Source organism: Passer montanus, unplaced genomic scaffold (assembly GCF_014805655.1).
Source record: "Passer montanus isolate IOZ18808 unplaced genomic scaffold, ASM1480565v1 scaffold52, whole genome shotgun sequence".
Lineage (NCBI taxonomy): Eukaryota > Metazoa > Chordata > Aves > Passeriformes > Passeridae > Passer > Passer montanus.
Genome location: NW_024370152.1, coordinates 2030810 through 2050154, shown reverse-complemented (window position 1 = coordinate 2050154; position 19345 = coordinate 2030810). Strand labels below are relative to the sequence as shown.

The following is a 19345-nucleotide window of genomic DNA, read 5'->3' as shown; positions in this document are numbered from 1 at the left end:
TATTTTAATCGGTAAGATACTCACTGGCTCTATGGAAGCTAGGTTTTAATAAAAGGGTTCTAACTCTAGTTTGGGAAACTGTGAACCAAACTGCTGCTGTTCCTGCAGAGTCTGAAAAAGGTCCTCCAAAAATGTTTGTAAAGGGAGACAGCTTTTTCTCTCAGGTCTTTATAAAAAATAATTACACCATCATGTGAAAAGGGAGAAAAAGATCAGATATAAATTACTGATGTTGAAAGGCTGATAGCCTAGATCTTAAGCAGGAAAACTGGAACTGAACTGTGATACTTTTAATGTTACTAGGTGGGAGTGAAGAGAGAAAACAAACAGTGAAAAAGCTCTCTTCCAAATGTTTATTTGAACACAAAGGAATTCAGGGGAAATTTATAGAGCCATGAAAATTGCTTGAGTGGTACTAGACAGATAAAATTCATACATGTTAAATAAAAAGAAGAAATATACTTTCAAATATTTTTGCATGTTTATATTACTACTAACATTTGAGGGAGAGTTGTTGGTGTCACTGTTCATTGTTGTATCTTTATTGTTATGTTGCCTCCGTTATTCTTAAATATGAAACCAAATCAGTGACTAATAGAGTGTTAATACCTTCAGGAAGCTGCTGGACACAGCAGTATATTTGAAGAATGTTGCTCAGGAATTGGGATGTACCAGAGACAGGTTGCAGAGACAGCAGTAATTCAGCCTCATATGAATATCTTTATTTTGTACACAGCTGCGTATTATCTACTCCACACCACCCTGCATTCTTTAGGGTGTGCAGGATGGTTCTCTATGTTAGAACACTGCTCAGTGTTTGGGAGCGTACAGCAAAGGAGCAGATAGAGATATTAGCGAAGGAAAGGATGGCCAAGGTGTTGACAGTGGAGCTTTGTTGTGGAAAGCTGGATCAGCTGTCCTGTCTTCTGTTGCAGTACATGTGAACTGCTAGGTAAGTTACTTTGTCAAGAATTCATGGGTAGCTGTTAGCTGTTTGTTCCTTATAAAGACCTGGTTTGGGATTTTGGGATCTGACCATTCACACCTGCAGGTGTATTAACTGAGCCGTGAGCTTTGAACAAACACTTAGTTGTAGGAAATCAAGAATTCTTAAAAGTTCATCCTTTAGCGTCTCAGATTGAGTGACTGAATTCAGCAGGCTTTCAGTTTTATTCTTTATGTGCTGTGTTTTCCCTCTATTTCAAGAGAAGTGAGATCTTGCTTAGAAGTGTTGTTAAAGTTAATTCATTGGTATTAGGGCTACACTGAAATGCAGTAGATAAAATGCTTGCAGAGAGAAGGCAGTGAGAAAATTGATAGTCAGTGCAAATTTCTTTGAACTCTGTGATAACTGAGGGCTCAGGCTGACCAGGGACAAAACAAGCAGGGACTCTCTTGTTTGTTTACTGAACATCATACAGCAGTACATTGAGTAAGGTGGTATTTTTTAAGAAAGGAATATAATTGTGTTAGATGACATCTGATAGGTTCTGACCATAGATCGATACTTTAGATATGTATATTCTAATGTGAGTAAGGTAGTGAACTTTCTTGGGTTTTGTTCCTGGAATAATTTGGGCTAAATCCCCATGTGCAATGTGTTCTTGCCCTCTACAGGATTTACAACAGATGAGCAGATTTGGTAGCTGTAGGTTCTGAAAATGGAGACATAATTGAGAAGGGTATGCAAAACTTCAGCTATGGGCAGAAGCGTTGCTCACTCACACAGAAACAACATTATTAACATTATTAAGGTACCATGAGCAGTTCAGAAAACTCTAGCAGAGTGCTGTTAGTGACTCAGGAGGTAAGGCTGTGTGAGGGGGAATTATTGCCTGGACAGAAATTGAAAAAGTGTGCCTCAGGCAAATAGAGAATCTGAAAGAAAGGCATCACTGCATAAAAGATAATCTGTGATTTCCCTTTTCTAATACTAGAAGTCTCATGAATTCAAGGGAAGGAATAAAATTGAACTGCTTTTTTGTGCACTGTGTGATGAGATTATGGAGAATTTTTTTATTGATTGTCCTTGAAGCTACCTCATATCCAGATTTAACAGTTAAAGCTTTGAATTTTATCTTAAACTTTCTGCTCCAGGTATTTTAACTACTTCTGATTCAAATGTGACTGTCAAGGATCTTATTTCTTAGCTCCCGTTCCCATAAGCATCACTTGAGTGTCTGATTTGAACTTACTCCAACAGTTTTCTGTATATCTATTTCTGGTGGTTATCCATATTTTTTTCTGTGTAGCATTTTTGACATGGTAAAGTAAGCATTTGGAATTCAGTGTGAGGCATAGAGACAAGCTCATTAGTTTCACTGTTTCAGAAAATATGTATAAACCCAGTGTTTCAGTTCAGATCTACTTGAAAAGTTTTGTGTGGCTTATTGTCATTTACAAAGTTTAGAAGTGAGATCTGTGCCAAGTAAAAATTGTGAGGCAGCATCACAAAAGCCTTGGAGTTGTATCAGAGGTGTGTGCAGGTAATGGCTTTATTTCCACCACTTGAAGTTACTTGTTATAGTTTGGAGTTATTTTTTAAGTATGACTCGAAGTCACTAGAGCCTCTGACATGTTACAAAGAAATTATTCTGCCCCACCTGCCCGGTTTGTTCTGAGAATGTAGTTTGAATAAGTTGATAGGGGGATGATGAATGGATTCACTTGATGGAATTTTTATTTCCTTTCGTTTTAATGGTTAAATAGTTGTAAAAAATTTTAGGCATAGTCTGTGATTTGCTTTTTATGAGCATTCATTTTTATTGCTCATTTGTCACCCTGCAGTGAATTTTATGTTTGTGTTAGTTCTTTCTGTTGTGATTGCTTTATTTGGAGCTTCTAGGACACTGTCTCTAAAAGTCACCCCATTTCAGTTGGAGACATGGGTACAACATTTTTGTTGCAATAAACTTGGAACCTGGACGCAAGAGACTGTGATGTTTCTCCCATGTCCACATGAATATCAGGTGTAGATTTTATCTTGCCAACAGGCAGTAGGCAGTCAGCAAAGTCTTCTACTGGTAGAAATTAGTGATCTTGTATTCTGTTGCAGTGAGTTTTATAGATGTAAGTCCATTATTCCAAATTTTTTACTCACTGGGACATTTCACTAGCATATATTGTTGGCAGCTATCACTTCATATTATATCCCCACATTACTTAAAATTTGTCTTTAACTTCTCATTTTTATCAAAGTACTGTTGATTCTGTTCCACATTTAATTGTATCATCCGACTGTTGTAACTGACAAAAATCCAGATGAAGAAAAATATTAATTAAAAAAAGTTTTTTAAAAATAAGCTGCAAAAGGAAGATGAAACAACAAAGTTCTAAAAAAATGTAACTGCATTTCTTTTTCTTACCTCAGGTCAGATTGGTCTTTCCCCCTTCTGCCACTTCCTGGTGCCAGATTCTTTTTGGGAGGCAATGTTTCTTGTCTTGACTGACAAGAGGTGCTGTCTCTGGTAGGATAAATTATCTTCGCTTTCTTTCTTTTTGTCTTTGATCTCTTATCCTTTGCCCTCTTATTTTGTTGTCACTATACTTTCTTCCCCTTGCTGTGCTCTCCCTCTCCTACTTTCCTCCTTTGAGTGCTCTGGGGTGGGATTTTCAACAGCCCCTTGGGAAGCTGTAGACCCCTGCTGGGTGCAAGTGCAGTAGAAATTTAATGCCTGGCTCTGTAAGCCTCTTAGAAAAGAAAGACTCTGGTGTTTCTTGATGCACAACTTGCCCTCACTTACTTCAGAACAAAAAGCTATTGCTGGAAGGGTTTTAGGCAGCCAAATACGGAGATGGATTTGTGTTTTGGTTTTGTTGCTTGGCTGAAGTGATGAGGTGCCTTTAATAGTGAAAGCTTGACTAGGTTATAACTGATGTATTTTTTAATTATTTCTTGAGCAGAGTAATTGTTTACAAAACTCTTTGGTAACAGTTGATTCCTAGTGTAAATGCTATTTACTGTTAGCTCATTGATACTAAAGCATCCAGTATTCTTGACTGAAGGTGATTTCTAATGGCTTCTTCTATGAGACTGTATTTACTCTAAAAATTTGAAAGGATGAGGTGAAATCTGTGTATAAACAGTGTAGAAATCAGCATAAATTAATGTGACAGATAAAAATATCAATATTCATCTTTGGGTTGTAATTTTAAACTAATTTCCAGACCAGTTTTCAGACCAACAGAGTTGCTTTCCGGATGCTTGATGGTATGGGAGGAACTTCATGGCAGCTTCTAGAAATAAACACCTGGGTATGTGCCTAGAACAACATTAGAATAATTTAGCAGATGAATAGTGGCCTCCTGGAGGTGCGTGGTTGGAGAGCAGTGCTGTGAGATGTCAAATAGGTGATACTCTGGGTACTTGATAGGCATCTCAAGTATCCTCGCTCCAGCAATAGATCATACATGATTTTCAAGGTCACAAATGCATTAGTATATAGTTGCGTAAGGACCTCCTGTGTGATCGTCAGTAACTTTTGTCTTTATCTCCAAATAAATGATTCTGCTAAGAATCGACATTCAGTTTTACTGGAAATATATTTTTGCATGTTTACCTCTGTGTATGTGTGTGTATTAGCTGAGCATGCTCAGAAATTGTTGTTCACCTGGAATGAATTTTAAACTGCTGTGAGTTTTGATCATAAACCCTTGTCAGTTGGACTTTCTTTCATGATAGAATTAAATTAACTTTGAAGAAATCTGTGGTTTGGGCACAAAGGTTTCTCTGTGCTCAGGATACCATCACATAACTTCTCCTCAACAAAGGAAATGTTTGAATTATTGCATATTTGCATATGCTTTTAATGTAGGCAGGAATGCTGAGATTGAGTTTAGTGTACAGCTGTTATGTGTATTTCAGCATGCAAGCTGAGGTGTGGGTTATCACTGCAAGTGGAAAATCTCTGTAGTGAGAAGCAGCTTATGATCTACCGATGAAGTGAGAGAAACTGTACCAGGAGTAATAGTATTGGAACAAAGGTCACATCTGGACTGACATAATTGTGCCTCTGCAGCTTCCAAAGTTTCCTCTGTCTTTACTTCCTGAGAGTAAATAATGCCACTAACTTCACCCCTGAATTATTGCTAGTATTACTTTTCACACATCCAAAGTGGACTCATTGAAACTACTTGTGGAAAAGGAGGTAAGTTTGGAAAAGTGATTTCAAGGATGCCCTTGAAGAAAGACATCTAAGCTTAACAAAATTGTAGAGAATGTAGAGCTTTCTATGTAATGACTAAGATTTTTCAGTCTAGATATGCATAAAATAATGCAGATGATTTTAATTCCATACCTGTTTCCTGCTGTCATTTGTACTGTTCTGGTAAGATGAAAATATCAGTAAGTGTAGTTTGATCTCTGAGTGTGCAGATGAAAGTCAGTTATTTCTGCTGTTAACCATGACCATGTTGATTATATTAATTAGACACCTTGCAGGTTTAAGAAGATGGAGTATAGAAACTGCAGAATGTCTTGACTCAGGAATAGGTCAAACACGTTTTCCAGCTCTCTTCTGCCTTGGTTGTCTTCAATTTTAGAAAATTCCAAAGATGAATAAAAGCCTATTTGCCTTTTTGAATTGAAGCCTATTTGAATTCAGAAAGAATGGATACTGCGATCTGCAGGTGTCTTTTCCAAGGCTGTTTGCCATAAGGCCAGTCAAATGCCAGGCAGGGTCTGACAACATACAGTGGTCCTTATTCTGAAAGACATTTGTGATGAGCAGAGAAAACAGCTTGAGATTTTGCTGTAGAAGAATGGCTTTGTAACTGAAGATACACAAGATTGATTAGGATATGAACTTGTCTTTATAGTGTAGATAATTGAATAATTGACTGTTATTGGTCAAATTTGTACTTATAATGTGCTGTTGCAGATTGCTGTCTGAAGTTTATTTAGAAGCAGAGAATCTGCAAGATATAAACTCTCAAGTTTAACTCATGACACATTAAAAAAAAGTGTAAATGGAGGATAGTAATACGTTTTGGGTTATCTCATAGTTTGTTAGAATATTATCCAGCTCTTAAGTATTGGAGCCAGTTACTGTGAGTTATCATTCTTACTGTTCCTCAAAGTTCAGTTAATATTTTGGTTCTGGAAGCATGGGGAATTAAAGGAAAATGACCAGACAGTGAAGGAATGGATTGTTGAGAATTGCATGCCAGAATACATTCATTTAGCCAAGACTGAAGAACTTCAAGATGATAGTTGAATGAGGTGCAGGACTCCAGGCTCAAAACTTTAGAAGTACTGTGATGTATTCTTCAGGGGAAGTATTTCAAGTCATCTGCTGATGAACACTCTTGTCATACTTGCATTAAATGTTGTGTTGAGCTTTTTCCAACTTTATTATTCCTTCTAAATGTCCTTGTTCAAAAATTACCACTTTCCAAGAAAGCAGACATTTTCTTAGCTTGTGCAATAGGGCATGGCATTAGATATCCCTAATCAGTAAGATGACATTGCCTGCATGTTCATTCACAGTGCTGAGCAGTTGGAGATCTCGGCAGTGTATAGCAAATTTAAAAGTCCACACCATAGTTTGTTCTAGTTAATTGAAAAACTCTAGAGAAGCTGCTGGACTCAGGAATATCTTAGAAATCAGAAACTGCAGAGGAAATCTGATGGCCTATATTCAGGATTGAGCAAGCCTTAGAGTTAAATAAGATGAAACAAGTTGTGTGTAAATAATTGGGTCCTTTAGTTTTCCTCATGCAGTAATTGTAGGCATCCTGTAATTATACATAAGAAAAATTGACTCCTTATTGACAGTACCATTGGCTGTAAGTTACAACATTTGGTTCTGTAACTGTACTGCAAAATGCCTGCAAATCAAAAAACCCTTACAAACCCCTTAGTTGTAAAATGTATTTTATATGTACAGCCTTTCAGGTGCATTGGTATACCTCTTCCATCCTGAAAAAATTTACAGTTCTCACAGAACCATAAGCTTTGTGAAGGTAAGAAGTGTTGAGTTGCTGCTGAGTTTGACTGGTCTGCTTAAACGTGTGTTAGTGAAGTAAGGTAGCTGCCAACTACTAGCACACTGAGAGGAACCTGGCTAATGCTTACTGTCTTGAAATAGCTGGTGTGTTGCAACAGTGAGTAGAGAGCTTGGAAAATCTGTTAAAACAACAGGTGTCTTGAAACTGTACCGGGACTGTAGACATCCTGTTCAGCTGAACAAGCTGAAGTATCTCTTCGTCCATGCATCCCAGTGATATCACCTGGAAGACTGTCAAGGGAAATTGAGGGGATATCGGCCCTTTGTAAGTTTACAGTTAGGTGTAGACTAGGAAACTTGCTATATTTGTGGTTGCACCTTGGACACATCAAGCTTTAGAATCCAACACTGTGTGCTGTGAGGCAGTCTTAAAAACCAGTGTACATGTTTAAAGAAGGTATTAATTGCAGAAGATACACGTTTGAGGATGGGTGATTTTGCTTGTCAGTGTTTGAGAACTTGAAGAAGCTCAACTGTTTAGTGGGTGAAAACCACCTTTCTGTGTGGAATTCAATCAGTTTCCAGTGGGTGGTAGAGAACAGAGCTTGTAAATTAGACTGAAGATGTAAAGGAAAACCTTATGCTTCCAAGAGGCAAATATGGAGGTAAAACAGCTAAAATACCTCTCATATGTCCACCTTCCCCTGCTTCATTATCTAGGTTTCTCTCACTAGTATCTTTGTATTACAGGGTTTTTTTCTAATAGGTTGTTTAAAAGCTTTTCAATGGAGATCTGTCAGATTTGTGACACTGAATTTTTTTTTATCCTTAAAATTCTGTTTCATGCATTTGTAGCAGTGGCATGGCAGCTGAGCCTATAGTAAGTATTGAGACATAAAGGGAGTTTGACCATTTCTCTGCTTTTTTCTTAAATAATGAGGTGAGGTATGTTTTATCTGTTTTGATAAAATACTGTATTATTGACACCTGGTTTGTTTTGTGGTTCAGCAAATGAGGTAAAACATCTGAGTCTTGTTTAAGATGAGCTAATTACATTAAAAATACTTAAGTGCAGAAGACTTTTGAGCTATGGTCTACAAATTAGTGATAGATTTTAGTGTTTAGTGATACACCAGAAGCTCTTTAGAAAAATTATGTGACCTATTGTTTTCAAATGGAGTGGTTAGTAAATTATTCTTAAAAGTAAGTTGGATACATGTGAGATGATCGGGACTATCAGGGAAGCGTTCCAGAACATAATGCTTTGATTGTTATGCATGTGCAGTTTAAGGTGACAAGAGAAATGAAACAATAGGTAATATAAAGCTCAGTGAAACTTTTCCTCATGAGAAGAACGAGGAGAAAGGTAAGGTATTTGTTATGGCTGACAAATGGTTGTGTTACCAATACAGGGAACATATGAACAACATGTAAGGAGGCCTGCTGAGAAGAGCTTGAGGATGCTGATGCATGAGAGGCAGGACATAATCTGAGAGTCCAGAAGGCCAAATGTGTCCTGTGCTGCATCCAAAGCAGTGTGGGCAGCAGGGGAGGGAGGGGATTGTGCCCCTCTACTTCCCACTGGTGAGACCCCACCTGGAACCCTGCATCCAACTCTGGTGTCCCAGGGAGGACATAGAACTGTTGGAGTGAGTCTAGAGGAGTCTACCAGGTTGATTAGGTGGATGGAGCACCTCAGCTATGAGGAAAGGCTGAGGGAACTGGAATTGTTCAGCCTAAAGAGAAAGCTTTAGGGGTACCCTAAATGTGGCCTTCAAGTACCTGAAGGGAGCCTACAGGAAAGATGGGGAGGGACTTTTTACAAGTTAGAATGGTTTCAGACTGAAAGAGGATGGGTTTAGATGAAATTTTTTAAAAAATTCTTTTGAATACGGTGAGGCACTAGAACAAGTTGCCCAGAAAAGCTGTGGATGCCTAGTCCCTGGAATTGTTTAAGGCCAGTTTAGATGGGGCTTGAAGCAACCTGGTTTAGGTGAAAGATGTCCCTGCCTGCAGCAGGGATGTTGAATCTAGGTGATCTTTTAAGAGCTCTTCCTACCCAGACCATTGTGTGGTTGTTTGAATGAGGAAAGAAGTCTGCTGTGAAGAATTGTAAAGAAGAAGAGGGAGGAATGGGAGCAAACTCAAAGCCTGGAAGTAGACATGAATCTTTTTTGCTTTAGGTTGCTACATTTCCCACAGTGCACTTCTGGTATAGCCTTCCTGTCATAAGCAATTGTAGTTTCTGGAGACATGTTATCAACCTGAGAAGCAGGTATGGTATCTCTGTGTAACAGAGGGGGAAGAAAAGTTGCCAAGGAAGTCTGTTTATGTTCAGAATAAGAGAAGTGCTTTGCGAAAGCCAAGGATAGAATATTGAAACTATTTAAATTAATAAATTTAGGGTTTTAACCTGCTATTTCCCCTCTGTGTTGTGTTCATAGAGACTTAATTATTTTTACAAGTTACTAGACCTCTTGTGGTATTAAGGAAAGATAAATTCCTTTTATGATAATGTGATGTCATTCAAAATGATGATTTTGAAGGTAGTCTTTAAGTTTGAAGGTGGTTTTGTGCTCCTCTCTTTGGCTTGAGTGGGTTGGGAGGAATGTAGCTGTGACTGCCTTGCATTAGGCATTACTATTGGGCATTAGGCTTTCTTTAATGATGAGAAGAACCACTTGCTTTTATTTCCCTCCCTCTTCCAACTGCTTTCTAGATGCGTTTCATGACCTGGAAAGTGTGTATTTGCAGACCAGTTGGTGCAAGTCTTTTAAGTCTGAGCTATTACAAGACATGTAATCGCAAAGCGTTACTACTAAAATGCATGGTGCACTTGCAGCATGCAGAGTTCTTCTGTCTTTCACTTCCAGCTCTTTGCTTTCCCAGCCAGTATTGCCTACTTTCTGCATTGTTACCTGTGATAAATCTTGCCTTTTCTCCATTCCACAGGGTGGGAAAAGGTTGCCATGTTTGCCTATTTGGGTGATGTTAAAAGGATCAGGAGTGAGTTTAATATTGCAAAAGCAGATAAAGTTGAGTTTGTATTCCTTACACCAGAGCTATGTCTAAGGTGTACCTAAATAGTTAATTTCAGCTAAGCTTCTCTTAGCCTCTACCAGGTGTTCTGGGTTTTTGGTTTTTTTTCTTATCTGCCTAGAACAGTGGATCATAGAAAAAGCATTCTTCAAGTATATTTACTTTTCTCTGTTCAGCTGGTCTGTGTTACTTAGTTGTCTCCTAAGCCTGATGGGACACGTGTCTTATTCTGTGTTTTTCCTTTTTTATGCCACTCTTCCTAAATAACGGCAATCCAAAATGCATGAAGGTTTATTTTCAGAGAACACTGTACCTTAATTTTTTAGGGGACTACAGAGGAGTAGTCTTTTATTTAATTTCTTTTTAGGATTTTAGTTTTCTTTATGTCTCTTACACCTGTAAAACTCTCTTACACCTGTAAATTGCATGTGATGTACTTTCTCTTGCCCCAATTCTCTTTTAGCTGGTGCTTGCCTGAGCAGTATATTTCTGTCGTCTCATCCTGAAACAAACTCAGGAACATGGTCCTGTCCTATTGAGTGAGAAACATTGCCATTGATTTTACTAGATAGAGGATGTAGCTTAGTGTTTTTACTGTTATTTTCTTGCCCTGGAGCTGTTGGTAGCTTTCTCAATGTAAGTATTTTTCTGTTAATAGAGTTCACATACTGTTGGCCATCTTCCAGATTAACAGAGTTGTTAAATGAAGTCATGTCTGGTGCCAATTCCTTTGCTGCCACACTGTAAACTTCCTGTGGTCCATTGCAATATGTTTATTTTTAATATATTTACAGTACTTCAGCAGGTTTTTGTGTTGTGATGGTTTTGATCGCTAAATTATATTGAGTGATAAGACACATGTGAGATAGTATTAAATATTACATTGGAAATCCATATTGGCTTGACCAGAAATCCTGCGTGATTCCTATGTAGAGTTGGGCATGTTTTGCAAGTGCTTACTAATCACTTGTTCCTGATGCCCAAGATGAGTGAAACTGTTGTGTGTATAACTTCCACAATCTGGGATGTTAAAGCAAAAATTGAAAAATTTCTTTTTGCAGCAGGCTGAGTTCATGGATCAGGGCTGGAACTTGCTGGGCCAGCTGTACTGTTTGGTTCTTTGTTTTTATGCTAAGGAAATGGTTGTCCCCCTGTCCTCAGCACTGCTGAGGCCATGCCTCGAGCACTGTGCTCATGTGTCTTTCTGCTTTAAAAAGGACATTAAGGTGCTGGCATGTGTCTGGAGGAGAGCAACAAGGCTTTGAAAAGTCTAGAAAAATGGAATAGCTGAAGGAGCTGGGTTTGTTTAGTCTTGAGGAGGCTCGGGGGGACCTTGTCACTCTATAACTACCTGAAAGGATGTTGTAGTGAGGTGGGGGTCTGTCTTTTCCAACATGCATGGAGTGAGAGGACCAGAGGAAATGGCCTACTGCTGAGACGGGGAAAATTTGGATTAGATATCAGAAAAAAAAAATTATGATAGTCAAGGATTGGAATTGTCAAGGGGATAGGGGAGCCGGGTATCCAAGATGCAGCTGGATCTGGTGCTGGGTGATAGGATTTAGTTGTTACGGGATTATAGTGGTATTGCTGGGTGGACAGTTGGATTTGGTAACTGTAAGGGTCTTTTCCAATCCTGATGATTCTGTGATTCTAAGTATCAGACACTATACAAGTGGGCTTCACGAAGGTAGTTGAAAACAGAGGTGAGCAGATTCAGGTGTATGTTTCTACTCCAGAGAGGAAGGAGTGCAGTGAAGAAAACAAAAACCTTTTGTAGGCCTACTTCCCTCCCTTTCCTCCTTCCTTTTTTTTCCATTTCCAAGTCAACAACATCTCTGCCTGCAACTTTGGTCCTAGTAATTCTTTTTAGTCTGGTTACTTCTTCCACTTTGCTGTGAGAAGATCCTGCATATTCAGCCACGTTGTACGCAGACTGTGTAAGGGAACAGAGAGGGTTTTTTTATTATTTCAGGGGTATGATGTGTGAATTTTCAGTTCAGTACTTACAGCTGCAACGGTGATGAAGTAGGTTCTATGTTGTAGGTGTCTTTAATGTTTATTTTCAAAGTTTGCTTTAGTAAACATCAGGAAAAGTAAACAAAAATGAACATTCTCTTTCATTGATTTTTCTCATGAAATGCTCACAGAAACAGTAGAAGTTCTTAGAATTTGCCCTCTTAAACTAGGCAGTAGTCTGCATTGAGAAATGAATCTATTAAAGTAAGAAACAATTGGCATTTCTTTTTTATTAAGTATCAAATGGCATATATTTTTCTTTCTTCAGTCTTGGAAATAAATGAACTGCTTAAGTAGAATATCTTAAGGTTTGGACTTGCTGTATGGCATGTAGAGTACAGATGAGACAGTTAATGTAAAGCAAATTTATTTAAAACTGAACAAACCCAGAACAATCCCTTAAAAGGACATCTTACACTAAAACATATCAGATGCATTTTAGAAGTAGTGTTATGTATGATCTTCTGAATATATAAATAAAATGCAGTATACAGGTTGCAAACTTTTGTACCACAAAAGAGGCAGTACAACTTTTTAATTTTCACTTGCATGCTTACGTTGGGGCTTTCGAAAGGTACTAGTCCCTTCAAACTGAGTGGTACTCTTGCATGTAATACTTTTAGTCTTTAGAAGGGTGAACCCTTTCAGTACTTCCTGTAAGTTAGGAAGAAATTCTTAAATAGCTGGCATTTTCTTTCTGGAGAAGAAACCATTGATTGCCTAATTTTGCATTTGTGTTGTACATTAAAGAAATGCAGTGATTTTCACTCTGAGCACTGATGAACAAAAAACAGTACCTGAATTCAGAAAGTTGGGTTTTGTATATTCAGCTGCTGACATGCTAAATGCTGATAACTACCCATGAAACTGGTGTCTTCCAGTGTATTGCTAAGAGAAAAGAATATTTAATAATTCTGCTATTCCTGAGAATTAAATTCCTATCTGGAGCTAATTGGTGTTTTCACAGTTTGGATACCTCAGATGCTGGCTTTATATATGTTTAAAATGTTTCCTAATGACTGGTATTTTTTTTTTTAATTTCTAAAAATTTAACAATATGTTCAAACTATTGATAAAATTCAAGGCCTCATATTGAGGCTGGAACTTATTTCAGTATCTCTATATTACTCGTCTTTGGCCATATGTTCTTTACAAGAAAAAAGTGCTGAGTTTTCTACAATTTCTCAACTAATTTTTTTGTCTGGGTCTGATTATTGGGCTTCAAACATCATTATTTTATTATTTTGATTGCCCATAGTTCTCAAGGACACTAAGTAGGGGAGAAAATCTTTGCTTTTTTTACAAATATTTGTCTATTCAAGGCAGTAATGGCTTGGGACATTACAGGCACTTTCACTGATATATAGCTTTGCTTGAAATGGTAAATGCAAATTGTGTGTATAGTACTTGAACCCATATGGTTTTTTCAATGTTATTCTCTCTGTTATGAATTCAGATTATATGCTCTCTTAGGTGTATCTGTTAAATGGAGGACCAATTACATTCATTTTAGTTAATTTCTAGCAAAGCCAGTTCAGTGTCATAAGATCAAAGTATGTTTGGCTGTGAGGATTAAAATATGAAAGGTGTTGGGAAAGAACATTTTTTGGACTTTTTTTTTTTTTTTTTGAGAATCATTCAGCATGTAAAATGCTGAAGTAATTGACCTGGATGAAAAGAAGATGTGGGCTTCATATAAACATAGTAAGACTTCTGTAGTGAAGGGGTAAAACATAGTTTATTAATGGGACTGCTAGGTATGTCCTGACTCACTTCACTCAGAGTAAAGCTAGAGAGACTGAGTGTTCTTATTGCAAGGGAATACTACTGAAGAAACTTTCAGAATCTGATGTTTGATAGTTACAGGTGAACCAAAGTTCCTTAGGTTTTTAGCACAATGCTGTCCTCTGCTGGAACAGTGTTGCATTAAAAGAGCATTTTATGCTGATCAGAAAGGATTTAATTAGATGTGATCTCTGTTACGCAGTGTATGCTGGTACTTGTATAGCAGTAACAAAGTAGAACAAAATTTGAGGATGCCTCCAATATCATGTACAATGTAATGTAATCTGTAACTAAAATGGATATTTCTTACTCTTACCATTTGAAGCCAATATTTTCCATAAGGTGAATCAGAAGTTCTCAATGAACAGCAAGTTTTTTTGGGTTAATAGGATGTCATTCTGTGAGTCTTCTAGAAGTCAATAGTAACAGTTCTTGCAAATCAGAAGTGTATCTAAATACTTGTCACAAAGTATTCATGCTTTTCTTTAGGCTGGTTCTGTGCTTTTGTTCCCTGCTTTAAAGTGAGCTTCTCCAGCATGTGGGTTTTGATTTTTTGGGGTTTTTTTGTTTGTTTGTTTGTTATTGTTTTTTGGGGTTTTTTTTCTCACAAAACTTGTGATAAATGTGGATGCATCCTGCTTAATCTGACAGTCTTTAATCTGTTACATACCTGCCATACTTGGAAATGTAAGGTAAATGCAGGGAAATGTTGGATAGACATAGTGAAAGACAGGCAGTTCTAAATCAGATGTTATCTTTGGGGGTTTGAGGTTTGAGGCAGAACCAACTTTTGGAATTTAAGTTGATATAAAGATGGAAGTGTAAAAGATTAAAATCAAAAGCTTTTGTTATAGTAGAAAGTATAAGGTGGGAGGAAATTATTTGGTTATTTCAGTTTGTAGATCACATGTTGGGTAGGTAGTCAAGATTTTGGCAGCCAAGTAATAGGCTTGAAAAGGAACAGGAAGAGCTGTCAGGCCTGACTTTGCTCAGACTGTTATTAAAAGGGAAAAATAAGTAACATAATTTCTGGAAAAGAGATCCTGCTGGAGTCAAGAGCAGGTCTGGGGATTTAACTATGTGCTTAACTCCTAAATTTCAGTTCATCATTTTCCCTACTGTAGTTTTCATCCTCTGCTACAGACAAGGATATAAGCATAACCTGGTAGATCCCTTGCTGCCAGCCTGTTTCTCAGAGCAGAGGATGTGGTGATAGTTGTAAAATGCCAACTTTGAGAGATATAGAAAGAATGCTGTCTCTAGAACATTGCTATTCTCTTGATCTGACTTTACCAGCCATAGGGATATGTTATGCTAATATTAGTTTTTCTCTTTGAAGCAGATTGTAGACATTCTAATAATTGATGATAAGTAACAAATTTCACCTGTTATTTGAAGACCTGTTAGATTCTCACTGCAAATGTTCTAAAGTTTTAAATACAAACATTGCTGTGGTTTATGTTTATGACTGAATTTCCCTGAAGTTAATAACACATCATATATGGAGATTGCAGTTTGGAATAATTTGGAGAAGTAGTGATGTGAAGAAAACATGTAAATTAAAGCTTCTTAAAAATGTCTGTCTTCAAGTAGGAATGATGTAAATGTTTGAGAGAGCACATGACAGGAGTTTGTTGCAAAGAGGCTTACATCTGCATTAAATCAGTTGTTCCAAGCTTAAATGAAAATACTGGGAAAAATGCTACTTTCTGGAGAAGCATGGGTTAGTACATCAGTTGGAAGGCTGTTAGTGTCTGACAGAGACTCTAGGTTAAACTAGTCTGCTTATTTCAGTGGGATGTCTAACTTGCTGATCAGATGTTTTCTAGAAAGTTTAGTAGGCAACAAAGAGACCCGCAGTGCTGCCAGTAGCTGCTAAGTGTTGTATGTGCAGTGTCCATTGTTGGGAAGATCTGTGTGCTGTATAGGTAGAATTTTGTGGGTCTCTCTGTGGGAAGAAAAAAGCAAACAAACCAACTGAAGCAGTGAAATTCAGACTACAAATTTAGCAAGCAAGTGCTCTCAGAAACTAACCTGCTATCGGTGTCTAAATAATCAGATTGTTAAAAATCCTTCAGAGTTTGTGGATGAAACCTGAGGGAAAAGAAAGTTAAGTCAGAAAGATTTTTTTTTTGTTGTTTTTAAGCCAACCAAATGAACTTTGAAGATGGTAACATACCGTCTTCAAAACATAGTTCAGCTGTTAACAAAGATTCTGGAAATACTTTCTTCTAATATGCTGTTCCACATAGAATGATGCTTGCAGAATATACAAGCAGTGAGTTGAATAAAAAATAGGTTCAGTATTCACGTAAGCACTATGCTTAGACATTATAAGCTATTAGTGCCTCAAGCTGTCCTGGTAGGTGGAGAAACAAAAGGTAAAAATGATAAAATAATTTTGTTCACTGCTTCTCTGAATGTAATGATGTAATTCTTTGAACAAGTTGGGGAGATTCAAAAGAAATTGCTTATTAATGTATTTCTGAATTACTTGTGGTAAAGCTTCTATTAGATGCTACCGAGTGGAGTAGTAAAAACAAATGCAAAAAAAATTCTGTAACTTGCACTAGTCCTCTGACAACTAGGCTTAAAAAAATAGGGGTATGGCTAACGTGACTCTTTGGTTCTGGCATTTTGCTCTAAAATTGTCTGTGCTTTTGCCAAACTGTGAAGAGGAAATCTTAAGTGATGCTGAAAGAAGGTGTTGATCCAAATCCTGCCTTGGTTTTTCACAGTGTGGTTTCTTTTGTGAAGGCCCTTAATTTGATGCTGTGGTTGAAAGACATTTGTGTTAGCCTTCGCAGGTTTCAAGATGATGCCACTTCTGCACTTAACCAGGCAATCCAGAGAGAACTGAAACCATACAAAGAAAAATTAAAACTTCTTGAAGCTATAAAACATTTCTCAGATACACACGCAAGTGTGACTAATTTACATTGCAAAGAATGAGTTTAAGGGAGAAATAGAATGGAGAGAACTGATGCAGGCTAAATTGCAAGAACATGGGAAAACGTCCTAATTTCTGTACCACATGAAATGTCTGGCTATATTGTTATTCAGAATTAAAATATTAGGAACTGCTGAATTAAAGGCTGAAAAACTAGTACGCTTTTGGCAGTGGTTGATTTGGTTGTTTTTCTTCTTTCCTCTTGGTCAGCCATTATACAATTTAGCTTTTAAAAAGGGCACAGTTCCTGACTGAACAGTCAAAATACCAGTTGATACTCAGAGGTAAAGGTGTCTGTAGGAAGATGCAGCCAAAGAGCTTTTATAACTTAATCTGTTATTCTTTCAGGTGCTTGAGTGTGCTTTACTTCAAGAATTCAAGATCCTAATTTTGGGATAATGGTGTTTTTTCAAGACAGAAATGCATTGAAAAATTTTGAGTCTCATGTCAGCTGCACATGTCAGACATGGTTGGCTCTTTATTAGTTATTGAGAGACAATAGCAACAAATCTTCCTCATAAAAGATAAGTGCATTTGTTGCTGTCTTAAACCAGTTTTATTTGTTTACAGGTGTCAGCTGTGATGCATGTTTAAAAGGAAATTTTCGAGGTCGCCGGTACAAGTGTTTAATTTGCTACGATTACGATCTGTGTGCAACTTGTTATGAAAGTGGTGCAACGACAACAAGGCATACAACTGACCATCCAATGCAGTGCATACTAACAAGAGTAGATTTTGGTAAGTGATCATTTTAAACTCCAGTAATTTGTGTATTGTGTCCACAAACATAATGCTGTTTTTTATGTTTCTAATTATTAATCACTTCCCCTGTTAGTGCACTAAAAATAAGGGCTAAGTTCTTGAGTTGTAATAAGCAGGCATATTTTCTTTGATAGAACTGCTTTTTTTTAAACTGCTGCATATGTATTTCTGATTTTGTTATTTTGGTCTGATTACAGGAGATTATCAGACTAATAAATACACTTGATAATAGTGACTATTCTTAAAAGTGCCACAGTCTACAGGAAGAAAAAAAATCCTGATGAGATTTTGTAGGAAGGTGGTTCATTTGTGGTTTTTGTGAGACTGTAAGTGTAGGAAAGGTAGTGGTGAGCTTCAATGTATATGAGAGATTAGTGGGAAGGGCTAGAATGTAGTCTTTTTGGAATTCCTTTGTAGATCTCCTAAATCAAGAGTTATTTCTAACTGTAAAGCCTTTTCAGTATTTAAAGTCAATAATAATTGTTCTTGTGTCTTTGAGAAGTGACTGCTCACTTTAAAAATTTCAAAGGTTTATTGAACCTTAACAAAATACAACAATGGAGTGAATAAGGAAAAAGGACAGCACTGGGGAGCATGGAACTAAACCACTGTGTGCTCACCCACAAAATGGCTGCTCCTGGCCCCTCCCACAGCCTGTCAGTCAACTCTTCTTTGCTGTCTATTGTTGGAGACTGCTTTCTTGCAACTTGATTGGAGGTCAGGTGTTGTCATGCTGTGCTCCCCAGCAACAAGCTTTTCCCATTCTCAGCTGCCCCATGCAATACCTACACGCCTTCTCTCCGTGCCTGGGACAGCCCAGGCTGTCTGGTGGCAGCAACACGGAGCGGGGAAAGGGGACCATGGGGAGAACTGCGGACATCTAAACAACCCACAACAGCATAATCATACACCAATAAAACTTGTCTTAACATACACATAATATTCATCCGCTAATTGCGAGAGCCAGTTATCATATTACCTATCTATAACAAACCTCCCCCCCCGTTCCTTTTGTATAAGTGATTTGGCTTAAGCAGTTGGCTCTCATTTTTGATTTTCATGACCTACTCATGGTTCTTTTGAGTCGAATTTGATTTTGGATGAGTCATAATAGCATCTCTTGATATGGGTGAGGACAGTGGGAAAAAGAAAACAACATCAGGTTTTCTCTTAGCAATATGATTGGTGGAGTGTGTGACCTGAGTTGGTTTGAGCAACAAAAGGGAGTAACAGAGGTCTGATATAGCTTGTAGTCCTACCGTAACATGCCTATGGGGTTGCTGCCCACAGCAGGGCTATTTAACCTTCTCAGTGGTGAATGCAGGGGCTTGCCTGGTCTTGCCTTCTAGTTCTCATCATACTCCACTTGTATTCTCAAGCAAACTACTTAGCACTTCTCACTGTTCCCCATGTACTTCCCCTCAACAGACACTTGTAACTTCTATCCATTAAAACAAGACAAGTACATCAATGACCAATACAATTTAAATTTCTCACTCAAAGTGTTACATAAGCAGTCCTCGAGCTGGTCTGTGGAAGCTTGACTCTATTTTTTGGACGTCTTGGGGCTTTTCTGGTTACTTCTCACTCAGTATGGGTGTTAGGTTTTATTCTGTGTATTCTTTCACTGGCCTTTTAGTTTTGTCTTAGAGAGTATTCTGAAGAGGAGAAGCAGCAGAAGTCAGGCAATCTTGTTGCCAGCCTGACCAGAACTGCAGTGCTGGCTTATGAACCATTGCAGGCAGGTGTCCCCTGGCCCTCTCATCTGGCAGAGATACTGCAGTTATCCTACTGCAGTTTAGCTTACGTGGAAAAAGAAAGCCATCAGCATAAAACCAAAAGC

General features: G+C 37.8%; 1 protein-coding gene across 1 annotated transcript in view; it reads left to right on the top strand.

Moving 5' to 3' along the window:
* The window catches only part of KCMF1 (potassium channel modulatory factor 1), a 42605-nt gene that overhangs the window by 5176 nt on the left and 18084 nt on the right, over nucleotides 1–19345 (top strand). Inside the window, exon 2 of the mRNA XM_039724221.1 lies at nucleotides 17311–17478. Within this exon, the coding sequence (XP_039580155.1) occupies nucleotides 17311–17478 (168 nt within the window). The remainder of the gene's footprint in view (nucleotides 1–17310; nucleotides 17479–19345) is intronic.